This window comes from Stegostoma tigrinum, chromosome 2 (genome assembly GCF_030684315.1).
Source record: "Stegostoma tigrinum isolate sSteTig4 chromosome 2, sSteTig4.hap1, whole genome shotgun sequence".
Lineage (NCBI taxonomy): Eukaryota > Metazoa > Chordata > Chondrichthyes > Orectolobiformes > Stegostomatidae > Stegostoma > Stegostoma tigrinum.
Window position 1 is genome coordinate 22,581,413 of NC_081355.1, and position 13,418 is coordinate 22,594,830.

A 13,418-nucleotide genomic window follows, 5' to 3' on the forward strand; every position below is an offset into this window, starting at 1 on the left:
TTGTAAGGCATGGTTGAGTCACCTTTCTTGGTTTGTTTTTGCACTAGGCAGAAATGAATTGTTGTGATTCATGCATTCGTTCTTTAATTATTAGCCATTGCCTGTCTGCCATCAAACTTTTACTAAGATTCCCCAACCTATCCTTGCCGATTTGTGCCACCTAGTTCCCTTTATTTGGATACAGGGCCATAGTTTTGAGTTTGATTTCTTCAATTTCCATCTTAATGAAGAATTTATCATATTATGGTCACTCTTTGATGTTGGTAGTGGGGGATTTGGCAATGTTGATGCCATTGATGCCAGGGACAGTGATTGAATTCTCTTTCCTTTAAGATGGTCATTGCCAGGTAATTTTGTGGCTTGAATGATGCTTGCTATCTATCAACTCATATCTTAGTGTTTGTCCAGGCCTTGCTACATTGGGACATGGATTGCTTTAATATCTGAGGAGTCACAAGCATGAATTGCTGAACATTGTGAAATCATCAATGAAGGTCCCCATTTTTGACCTTATAATGAGGGGAAGATTATTGATGAACCAGTTTCAGATGGTTGGGCTCAGGGACCTTCCCTGAGGAACTCCTACCGCAATGTACTGGGACTAAGATGATTGACTTCCAACAACCACATCCAACTTCCTTTTTCCCTTTTTGCTAAATAGGATTCTGACCAGCAGAGAGGTTTTCCCCAATTCACATTGATATCAGTTTGCAAGGGCTCCTTAATGCCACACATCACTAAATGCTGCCTTGCTATCAAAGGCAACAAATCCTGGCCTTGACAGCGGTTCTCACATTCTGTGAAAGAATACAAATATCTTAGACTTCTGAGTGGCTGACTATGGACAAGGCTCCTAGCAGCTGGAATGTTTAACTCTCAAACATTCAATCCTGTTGAATTTAATGGAACTGAATATTGGGTGGAGCATTTAAAAAGGACTGATGTGATGCCATCTGTTATCCATTTCAGGTCTTGTTGAATTTTCCCCGCATGGTCCTTACATTTTAAGATCTTATTTAGTCAAGACCGATTTTCTTTCAGAAGTCCAAACTTTATCAAAGTATATTTACTGCATCACAATTTGAAATGAAAATCAATTTGCAGATGCACAGAAACGTGAGTGTGATCATAGAAACACACTACAAATATTAATAGCACCGTGGCAAATTACATTTTTGCTATGCACATGAAGTAAGAAGGATTCAATATAGAGAAAAACAAAAGTCTTACTATTTTCAGTCAATTACTTAGCCTATGTATGGATCCTGCATTGCATGAAAATTCTGCATTTCTAATCCATTAATGCTCACCATTGATAGAACGTTTAGTCAATTTTTAGTGAAAGAGCAGAATAATACTTTGCCTTGACGCACTTTACTAACTCACATTGCACATGTACATAGAGATACATTTCCATTCAGGTTCTAATTTAGCCTGTTATCTCCATTCTAATAGCTCAGCAGAATACCTTTGCAAACAGGACCTAAACTTGCATACATCACCGACATAACAGGATTCAGACGCAAAACTAACCTGTTGCCCTCGAGCTCCTTGTTCTCCTTTACGGCCTACAGGACCAGGTGAACCTGGTAACCCCTATAACAAGAGAAAAGGCAGCAGTTGGGAATTGATGATACAAGTCGATGTTGCATTATAACTAATGATAAACGATACCTTGATTTAATAATCCAAAGACCCAAAAGAAAAGTCTCTGTAATTTATAAACACTATTCCTACCATTAGATCATGATCAATTCAGCAGCACGGTTTCAAATGCTTTAAAAGGAAAAATGGAAAGCATCACAACCTGTGTGGCTAATTTTAATGTTCTCAGGAATGCATTTATGCAGTAGGCAGAAAACACTAAGAGCAGAATTTAATCCCTGCACCATGACAAGTTTGGCAGTGGTGGAGCACTTGACAGGATGGGAAGTGGGTGGGTTGTCATATTGCTGCCTCCTCACCTCCTGCTATTAGGCTTGCAGTGACAAAACCCATGGACAGCCTTCCTTGCCTACCACTAATGAAGACTTTATTTGGGAAGTTAATTTCAGCTTAAGGGACTCAACCCATTGCCAGCAATGTCAACCTCGTGACAGGTATGGGGCTCATCATGCAGTGAGCAAGATAAATAAACTATGCAGTGTTGGGGTGGATTGTGGGCTCCTGACTAGAGGACTGAGGTCACTTTTTCAAGGGCACTCAGTGCCGATTGGGCATCAGGTAAAGCGGGCACTGTTGAGAGCAACCGTTCCCCAGCAAACCCCGCTTCCCTGCCTTTCTTCTTGTGGTTTGGCAATGCATTGATGATCCTTGATTTCAGATGGGTGTCTTACCAGCAGCAGCCACAGTCTCACGGTGGTGCTGCTGTTCAAAAAACAATTCCAACCTCTGACTGGCCAGTAGCCTTCAGTGGCTTCTGATTTCTGAGAAGGCCAAATATGGGTTTTCATAAAGAAACAGTTACACAGGGTGCACTCTGGCTCTGCTGCTGGCGGGTGAGACCATTCATTACATCCAGTCCCAAATCACGGTAAACTCAAGTTATGTAAAATCTGATGCTTATCTTAAATAACTACAATCAGTAAATACTTTACATCAGAACAACCAAATTATAGGTGTTACACAATGCATTCAGAGATCACACAATATGACAGTAACAGTGCTGGCCGAAAGCAAAGGATAGAATCATAGAGGTCTACAGCACAGATAAAGGGCCCTTCATCTAATTGAGTCTCTGCTAGTCAAAAACAAGCATCTAACTATTCAAATTCCATTCTCAAACATGTAGCCCAATTACCTTGGCATTGTCGTACATATCTAAATACTTCTTAAATGTTTCAGGGTTTATGACTTCCCTTCCATCCTTACAGGCAGTGAGTTCCATATTCGCAGCAACATCTGGGTGAAAAAAATTTACATATTCATGCTGATCCTCCTACCTCTTAACTCAAATCTCAGGTCCCCTTGTCACTGATCCCTTCACCAAGGGGAAAAGTTTCTACCTGCCTCCCTATCAATGCTCGACATAACTTTATACATCTCAATCATGTCCCTCCTCAATCTCCTCTGCTCCAAGGAAATCAAGCCCAGTCTATGCAATTCACCTTCACAACTAAAACTCTCTAGCCCAGCCCTGATAAATCTCCTCTACATCCTTTCTAGTGCTGTTACATCACTATTATAATGTGGAACCCAATATTGCACATAATATTCTAGCTGTGGCCTAACCAACATTTTATACATTCAAGTATAACCTCCCTGCACTTAAATCTATGCCTCAGCTAACAAAAGCAAGTATCTCATTGACTTTTTAGCCACTTTGTCCACCTGCCCTGAGACCTTAATTGACTAGTTGAAACAGAAACACAGATTCATAAAAGATAAGAGCAGGAGGAGGCCATTCAGGAAGTCATGTGAGCCTTCTCCGCCATTCACCATAATCATGGCTAATCATCCAACTCAATAGCCTAATCCTGCTTTCTCCCCATAACCTTTGATCCCATTCGCCACAAGTGCTATATCTAGCCACCTCATGAATACATTCAATGTTTTGGCATGAACTACTTCCTGTGGTAATGAATTCCACAGGCTCTTCACTCTTTGGGTGAAGAAACATCTCCTCATCTCCATCATAACTGGTCTACCCTGAACCCTTAAACTGGTGATCCCTGGTTCTGGACACACCCACTATTGGGAACATTCTCCCTGCATCTACCCCATCTTGTCTTGTTAGAATTTTATAAGTCTCTATGAGATCCCCCCTCATTTATCTGAGCCCCAGTAAAAACAATCCTAACCTAGACAATCTCTCCTCATGCATCAGTCCCACCATCCCTGGAATCAACCCGGTAAACACTCATTGCACTTCCTCAAGAACAAGAGCATCCTTCCTCAGAAAAGGAGATGAAAACTGCACATAATATTCTAAGATAACAAAGTGTAGAGCTGGATGAACACAGCAGGACAAGCAGCATCAGAGGAGCAGGAAGGCTGAAGTTTTGGGCCTAGACTGTTCTACTAGGCCCAAAACATCAGCTTTCCTCTTCCTTTAATGCTGCTTGGCCTGCTGTGTTCATCCAGCTCTACACCTTGTTATCTCAGATTCTCCAGCATCTGCAGTTCCTATTATCTCTGAAACATAATATTCTTGGTTGTTGTCCCATCAAAGCCATGGGTAACACAATCAACACAGCCCTGTTCTTGTACTTGAAACCTCTCACAATGAAGGCCAACATGCCATTTGCCTTCTTTACCACCTGCTATACCTGCATGTTTACCTTCAGCTGCTGGTGCACATGCTGCACATTCCCCTCTCCCAAATTACAGCCATTCAGGTAGCAATCTGCCTTTTTTTTGCTTCCAAAGTGAATAACCTCACATTTATCCAAATTATACTGCATCTGCCATCGATTTTCCCACTCACCCAACCTGTCCAGATCATGCTGAAGGATCTCTGCATCCTCGTCACAATTCACCCTCCCACTCAAATTGGTATCATCTGCAAACGTTAACATGTTACATTTTGATCCCTCATACAAACCATTCATAAATATTGTGAATAGCTGGGGTCCAAGCACTGATCTCTGTGGTACCCTACCCGTTATTGCCTGATAATTTGAAAAGGACCCATTAATTTGCACTTGTTGCTTCCTTCTGCCAACCAGTTTCCTATGCATCTCAATATACTTTGTTCAATCCCATCTGCTTTAATCTTGCACATTAAACTCTTCTGCAGGACTTTGTCAAACGCATTCTGAAAGTCCAAATATACCGAATCAACTGGCTTCCTTTTGTCAACTCTACTAGTTACATCTTTATAGAATGCCAACAGATTTGTCAAGCATGATTTCCCCTTCAAAAATCTATGTTGACTCTGTCTGATCCTGCCGCTGCTTTCTAAATGCTCCACTATAAAGCCCTTGATAATGTATGTGAGAATTTTCCCCACTACTGGTGTTAGGCTTAGTGGCCTTTAAGTCTATATTTTCTCTCTACCTCCCTTTTTGAGCAGTGGAGTGACATTAACCACCCTTCAATCTGCACAGACTGTTCCAGAGTCTATTGAATCCTGGAGGATGATCATCATTGCATCCATTATTTCTAGACCCTCTTCCTTACCTACTCTGGGATGTAGGTTAATCAGGCTGTAGAGATTTATCTACCTTCAAGCCCATCAATTTTCCCAGCATCATTGCTCTACTAATAATGATCTCCCTCAATTCTTCCCCCTCACTGAATCTTGCTTTCTCCAACATTTCTGGTATCTGATTTTTGTCTTCTTTTGTGATTACAGAACCAAAGCATGTATTCAGTTTCTCAACTATTTCTTTGTCCCCTATCATATGTTCCTCCATCTGTAGGGGCTTCACATCTATCTTCATCAATCTCTTTCTGTTCATGTATCTGTAGAAACTCTTAGTGTCAGTCTGTTTGTTCCCTGCAAGCTTACTTCCAGATTGTATTTTCCCTTCCTTAATCACTCGGTCCTTCTTTGCTGAACTCTAAACTGCTCCAGTCCTCAGACATATTATTTTTCTTGGCAAATCTATGCGATTTTCCTTGGATCAGATGCCATCTCTAATTTCCTTTGTAAGCCATGGATTGGGCATCTTATCCATTTTGCTTTAGTGTCAGACAGGAATAAACATTTGTTGCAGTTCCCCTGCGTTGCTTGAATATTTACTATTGCATATCTACTGTCATCCCTTTAAGTAACTCTCCCCAATCTATCAAGGTCAACACATATCTCATATCTTCTTAGTTTCCTTTGTTATGATTTGGCTCCCTAGTTTCCAAATCAACCACCTCTCTCTCCACCATGATAAAAAAATTACATCATGTTATGGTTGCTCTTCCCCAAGGGGTCTGGCACAGCTAGATTGGCAATGATTCCCTTCTCATTACACAGAACCCAGTCTAAAATGGCCTGCTCTCTAGTTGGTTCATGCACATACTGGTCTAGAAAACCATCCCATATATGCTCCAAGATTTTCTCCTCTATGGCACTATGGCTAATTTGATTTGCCCAATCAATGTGCAGATTAAAATCACCCATGATCACCAAAATTTCCTTACCACATGGATCTCTATGTCATTCTCAACATCACCACTGCAGTTTGGGGTCTATATATATCATTCCAGTAATGTTTTTTGCACTTGGGTGTTTCTCAGTTCTACCCGTACAGACTCCACATTGTCAGAGCTAATATCCTTTCTCACTATTGTGTTAATTTCCTTCCTTTTATCTGTTCTGCCTAAATATTGACATTCAGGGACCTTCAGTTTCCATCCCTAGTCACCCTGCAGCCATGTCTCTGTATTCCCAATTGTATTGTATCCGTTTATATCTATCAGCATGATTAGTTCATCTACTTTATTGCAAATCCTCCGTGCATTAAGACACAAAGCCTTTAAGCTTCTCTTTTGGCATCTGATCCAATTTTTCTCAATAGCCCTGTTGGAATTTTAGTTATAGAGTCATATGGCATGGAAACAGACCCTTTGGTCCAACTCATCAGGTTTCCCATATAAAAACTAAAACCATTCTCTTGCATTTGGCCCATATTCCTCCAATAGTTTCCTATTCATATACCCATCCAGATGGCCTTTTAAAAGTTTGTAACTGCATCTACCACTTCCTCAGGCAGTTCATTCCATAAATGAACTATCCTCTGTGTGAAAAACTGGCCCTCAGTTCCCTTTTAAAATCTTTACCTTCTTCCCCTAAAAATATACCTTCTACAGTGAATCACTCTACCCTAGGGAAAAGACCTTTGCTAATCCCCTTATCTATGCCCCTCATGATTCACTCCTCAATGTCCTACACTCCAGTGAAAAAAATTCCCAGCCTACCCATCCTTACAACTTAAACATTCTAGTCCCAGTAACATCCTTGCAAATCTTTTATGCACCCTTACGTATAACAGGGTGATCAGAACTGTATGCAGTACTTCAAAATTGGCCTCACTAACATCCTACGCAGCTGCAACATTACATCCCAACTCCTGTACTCAATGTTCTGACCAATGAAGGCGAGCACACCAAATGCCTTCCTCACCACCTTGTCTACCTGTGATACCAGTTTCAAACAACTATATACCTGAACCCTTTTGTCTCTATGTTCAACAACACTCCCCAGGGTACAACAGCACAACAAAAGTAATGCTGAAACAATAATGGACACAATCTCTTCCTCAGTTTTCCAAACTGGTGTTGAGCTATCTTAAAAGGATAACGGGCACTTGTCATCACATGTACATCAATTCCAGCCATTTCTCTTATTATGGTTTAAAATGGAACAAATGTAGCAAATGAGTGACCTGAGAAATCATGCTTAATATATAAAGATACTTGTCAGCCTCAAAATCAGAAAATCTGACAGGGAAAAATGTCATTGCCCCAAAACAAACAATTCAAGAGTGCTGCTTCACAACTATTCTCATTTGGCCACCAAGGTTACTGGCTCAAGATCGCTGGTCAAGTCCTTTGCAGTAGGTTGAATTTAAACAGATTCCACATAGTAAATTGCTGTATTTTCTTATCTTCATTCCTCTATGCAATATGGGATCAGCTGGCTAGGCCAGGATTCATTGCCCAATCCTAACTGCCTTGGAGAAGGTGTCTTCTTGAACGATTGCAGTACTTGGAGTGGAGGGACACATTACTTCCAAGTCAGGATAGTGAGAGACTTGGAGGGCAACTTGCAGGTGGTGGTGTTCTCATGTAAATGCTGCCCTCATCCTTCCGGGTGGGTGGAAGGTGAAGCCTTGGTGAGTTTTTGCAGTGCTTTTAGTGGATGGGTGCCAATTGAGTGGGCTGCTATGGCTTGGATGACATGAATTTCTTGAGTAAAGCTGGAGCAGAACTCAACATGCTCGTGAAGAGTATTTTGATCACACTCTTGTCTGTGCTTTGTAGATGATAGACAGCATTTGTGACACAGGTGGCAAGTTACCGATTGCAGAATTTCTAGTCGCTGACACACTCTTGTAGCCATAATGGATATATGGTTGATTCAGTTCAGTTTTTGATCAACGGTATCTTCCAGGTTGTTGATACGAAGAGAATTCAACAATGGTAATGCTACTGATTCAGGGGGCAATGGTTAGATTCTATCTTGGAGGGGATGATTTCCTGACAGCTGTGGCAACAACATTTCTTGCCACTCATCAGCCAACTCAGATGTTTTCCAGATACTGCTGTATATGGATGTTGTCTTCTTCAGTAACTGAGGTGTCACAATCTAAGTGTTGTGCACTTCTCACCTTATTATGGAGGGAAGATCATGGGTGAAGAAGTTGTGAATGGTTGGGACTAGGACACTCTCAGGAACCCCTACTGTGATGTCTTCAGGTTAAAATGATTAACCTCCATCACTATAACCACCTCACTTTGTGCTAGGCATGGGTCCACTCAGGAGAGAGCTCCCCCACCCCCAATTCCCAATGACTCCAGTTTTGATGGATGTTCCTGATGCCACACTGTCACATATGACCTTAGGATGAAAGGGTGTCACTCAACACCACCCCACCCGCCTTCTGGAATTCAGTTGTTTTGCCCATGTTTTGACTAAGGCTGTAATGAGGGTGGGGGCAGAAGCTAAATGAAGCAGTAAGCAGGTTATCATCCAACTTCTACCTGGTAGCACAGTCAATTACATCTTCCATCACTTTGCACTGATATGCTCAGCTACCCCATCATTGAGAATAGGGATATTTGTGAATGCTCTCCTGCAGCAAATTGTTTATATGTCATCATCATTCATGACTGAATGAGGTAGAATTGAAGAGCTCCATCTGATGCATTGGGGGTTGTGGGATCACTTGACTGTTAGTCACATGCTGCTTCTGCTTTTTGACTCAAGTAGTCTTGGTATTGTGGATTGACACCTCATTTTTACACATACTTGATGATAATTGATAGAGTGGGGAATATGTTAGGTCATGAGATTGCAGATACTGGTTGAATTCTGACAGCCCTCAGAACCTATGCTCTATTTAGGTTTACTAGATCTGTTCAAAGTTGATCCAGTTAACATGGTTGCAGTGCCACACGATGTGTGATTATCCTGAATGTGTAGTTACAGCTTAATCTTCACTGGGTCTGGGCAGTCGGCACTCTTGTTGATAGGGCCATGAAAGGATTCCACAGGCAGATTACTGAGAATGAGGCATTTCCATCTTGTTTGTTCCTTAACACTAGGCTCAGAGCCAATAGCAATAACCTGGCTGATCTGTTGACAGCAACTGTGTTCTACTTAGCCTACAGGTGAGGAGGAGGGGTGGGGGTAGAAGGAGAAGAGTATGTATAAGTATGGCAGCAGCTTAAAAGGTGGCAGTCATCGAGAAGTTTCCTTGCGTACGTCTAACCTGATGCCATGAGATCGTAAAGGATCGAGAGCATGTTGAGCACTGTAATGGTAAATTCTTTTGTAATGGTATGAATGCGCCGCCACCTCAGGTGGGTCTGTTTTGCTGATGGGACAGGACACACGCTGGGATGGTGATGGTGGTATCTGGCAGATTGCAGTAAAATAAGCCTTACTTTGTCAGGATGTTGCTCAGCTAGTCTGTAAGACACTTTCAGTTTTGTCACAGGCTCCCAAAAATTGGTAAGAGGGCTTCGCAGGGTGAACAAGTCTGTGTTTGATGTTGTTTCAGGTGCTGAGATCAATTCCATGGTCTGTACAGTTCCACTCCTTCGTTTAGACCTCATAGCAGTGTAATACACAACAGTGTAATACAAATGGCTTGTCATTTCAGAGATCTATTAAGACTCGATCACATTTCTGTGGGTGTAGATTTAAATGTAGATATGGGGAGGGGGTGGCGAATGGTATTATTGATAGTCCATTAAATTAGAGATCAAGGTAATGTTCTGGGAATAGAGTTTGAATTCTGCCACTTCAGATGGAGCAATTTGAATTCAATACAGAAAAAAATCAAATGATGACCATGAAAACATCTGCTGTCAGGAAAAATGTCCTTTAAGGAAGGAAACTGCCATCCTCACCTGATCTGTCCTACAGAGGACTCCAGACCTACAACAATGTGTTTGACTTGCAGCTCCCGTGGGTAATAAATACTGGTCTAGCCAGAGATGTCTATATCCCATGTCTGAACAAAACAAACCATATCAGGTAAGGATGGCAATTTAATTCTCTAAAAAGGACAATAGTGAACCAGATGGGTTTTTGAAAACAAAAATCAACAGTAGTTGCCATTAGGCAAACTTATAATGCCAGGCTGTTAGTTATTGAATTCAAATTTCACCATCTCCCATGTGGGGATTTGAAACCACGTCATAAAAGGATTAGCTTGATATCCTATTATTGGCCCAGTGACATTACCGCGAGGTCAGCTCATAAACCCAAGGCTATTTATTTGTCTCCATGGAGACCATGAATAAAAATCATAGATGTGCTCCCCATCTAATAGTGCATGTTAAGCTGTTAAGTGAGCGTTGTAAGTTTATAGTTCCTTGAACAAACAGTAGGCAAGCCTAGGAGCTTTAAGACAAAGTTACATCACAAAACCAGCCCAGCTCGTCCCCGCCTCCCTAACCTGTTCCTCCTCTCACCTACCCCCTCCTCCCACCTCAAGCCGCACCTCCATTTCCCACCTACCAACCTCATCCCGCCTCCTTGACCTGTCCGCCCTCTCCGGACTGACCTATCCCCTCCCAACCTCCCGACCTATACTCTCCTCTTCACCTATCTTCTCCTCTATCCATCTTCAGTCCGCCTCCCCCCTCCCTACTTGTTTCAGAACCCTCTCCCCATCCCCCTCTCTGATGAAGGGTCTAGGCCTGAAACGTCAGCTTTTGTGCTCCTGAGATGCTGCTTTGGCCTGCTGTGTTCATCCAGCTTCACACTTTGTTATCCCACCTATCAGCTTGCTCTTGCTTGGATACTGTTTTTGTAAATACCTATGGCTCAACCCATTCAGCAAATTAAAGGAGCCTGTGGCCAAAAGCAAAATGCAAGACTGTATTTAGTAGTAGTGCTCGGGTCAAGTTAAAAACAACACTCAACCCCTTGAACGCCAGTCAAGTTCTTTGCTCTCAAAGCAGTCAATTGTTTGAAATAGCTATTAGCAGCTGTATCTATCAAATGGTGCCTTCTGCGTTATAATGCACATCTATGCAACATGCACATATTCCAAGAGACACAACCACAGAATAAAATAAAATTTGACTCGGACTCAAAACATTTGATCAGGGTTTTCACCATTCAGCATATCGTTAGCTTGGTGTCTAATGTGACTCAATAATTCTTCTGTGAAGTGCAGTGGGCTTTTAAAAAAATCATTCATGGGATGTAGACATCATTATCAAGGCTTATATTAAACATCCTATGTGTATGAGGTCACATATAACAAAGTAAGAATCAATATTTTAAGAGAAGCAGGAATTAAGTGGAAAGAAGAAGCGCATGTACTCTAAATATCTCATTCTCGAGATAGATGAGATTGAGAAATTAATGAAACCACAGATATCAAACTGAAACACTCAAACAGTGGGTTTCTACAGAAGGAGAACAGTGGTTTAAAACAGTCAAACAGTGGGTATCTACAATGTGAGAGGAGTGATTAAATACTAAATTTCTGGTGATCACCTGTGGACCACGCACTCCTCGAAAGCCCTTACGACCCCGCTTTCCAGGTTTTCCATTCCGACCCTACACAGACATGGAGAAATATAATTATATGATGATCTCTACTCTTCTAAACATTACTGTGCTCCAAAGCATGTGATTTAAGGTTTGGAGTTAATAGTAACTCCAGGCAGTATATGAGTATGCTGGTAAAGCAGTCACATCAAATAGAACCTAAACTCACATTCAAACCTGACCCGCTCCACACCTAACCCCACAGCCAGTGAATAGTTTTAGCCATATGACAGCCATGTCACAAGTTGAATCACTCTGTGTAAAGGTGCAAAAGGGCAAAGATGTTTTAAATTACAATATTTGAGATTCATGATCACCTTGTACTTAATTGGAGGCTGAGAAATTGCCGATAGCTTTTAGTTTGCTGTTCAACGATTGAGTTTCCTTCTTTTATCCTTTCAAAGATCACATTTAATCTGTAAAAGTAAATCTGGAATGACACGTCTGGAATTTGACATCATTGACAGCCAAATCTGAAGAAAGGGGATAGTGGATACCTAAATTCGAGTTGCTGGGCACCGTGCCAGTTCCCCAGCTCTATTCAATGCCCAGGGCCATTCTCCCCCAAGGCTAGTGCTGTGGCACGTCTGCTTGCCTGGACAAAGTGAGTGGCCGATTAAAGTTACCTTCGAGTCAGATGAAGGAGCCGGACTGGAATTTTCCTGAGGTGGCGGAAGACAATTTAGCTGTTGGAAAGTATTGGAGCAATATTGCTGCTTAGTGGCCTTCTCTGCTTGCCCTGAAGGAAGTAAACTGTAATACAAGGCACATGGACTGATTTGTCCTATATGGTTCAAAATGGAACTCCAGTACCACCAGTGCATTTATTTCCAAATGTTAGTGTGCTTTCCCCTCTGAGTGCATGTAGGACAGCCATACAACAACCTCTCTCTCTCAATATTGATGGCCTAGCCACAAAGGCCACTTCTTATGTTAAAATTTTAAACATTCCGGAGAGGTCACCTCAATTTTGAATCTCTGAATGACTTTCCATTGCAGACTGCCACTTGTTTCCTGGCAGTATCTGTGGAGACAGAAAGATTGATAATGTTGCAAGTCAGATCCGAATCTCCTTCAGAACCAGTTCTGAAGAGGAGGTATATCAGACGTGAAGCATTAATTCTATTCGTATCTCCATGGAAGCTGCCAGATCTGCTGAGTTTCTTTAGCACTTGCTGTTGTTATTTCGATTGGCCATTATTTGCTGTTTGAGGTCACACAAGAAATGGGTCTTTGGCACCCTTCCAGTGGCAATGGGAAACTACACCTTAGTAGTGAGTCACAATTTCCATAAAGAATAAGATAATTTCGCTTCAGATGGATTCTCTCATATCGCATTGCATGTTGTTGTAAATTCATTGTAAAGAAAGGAGATCCTAAATTATTTTACTTCAAAATATGAATGGTGTGCATCAGAGATCCACTAAATACACATCAGATTTGTAATGAACTGTTGAGATTAGTTGTGAATCTAGAGAAAGTCAATTTGGCTTACTTTAAGATGTTTCTGTATTCTTTGATTAAGAACAGTTCCAGTTCTACAGGCAGTTCCTCTAGTTGAGAAAACACAAAAAAGTGTCCTCAAGCACAGATGTAGCAACTCAGCAACCAACAGGAATTTTAAAAGGATTTTTGAATCGGAGCTTCATATTTAGGTTGTATTCCCTTAGCGGGCATCTTCACATTTGTTATTGTATGTTACATAGGAAGGGAAGAATGTATCAGACTGGAAAACATTACTGCAGAC

General features: G+C 41.5%; 1 protein-coding gene across 2 annotated transcripts in view; it reads right to left on the minus strand.

Moving 5' to 3' along the window:
- Positions 1-13,418, minus strand: part of LOC125462503 (collagen alpha-3(VI) chain-like) — a 146,759-nt gene that overhangs the window by 57,655 nt on the left and 75,686 nt on the right. For both annotated transcript variants that reach the window (XM_048552613.2, XM_048552623.2), the window contains 2 exons: positions 11,618-11,680; positions 1,534-1,596 (listed from right to left, as the gene is read on the minus strand). In XM_048552613.2, the coding sequence (XP_048408570.1) occupies positions 1,534-1,596; positions 11,618-11,680 (126 nt within the window). The remainder of the gene's footprint in view (positions 1-1,533; positions 1,597-11,617; positions 11,681-13,418) is intronic.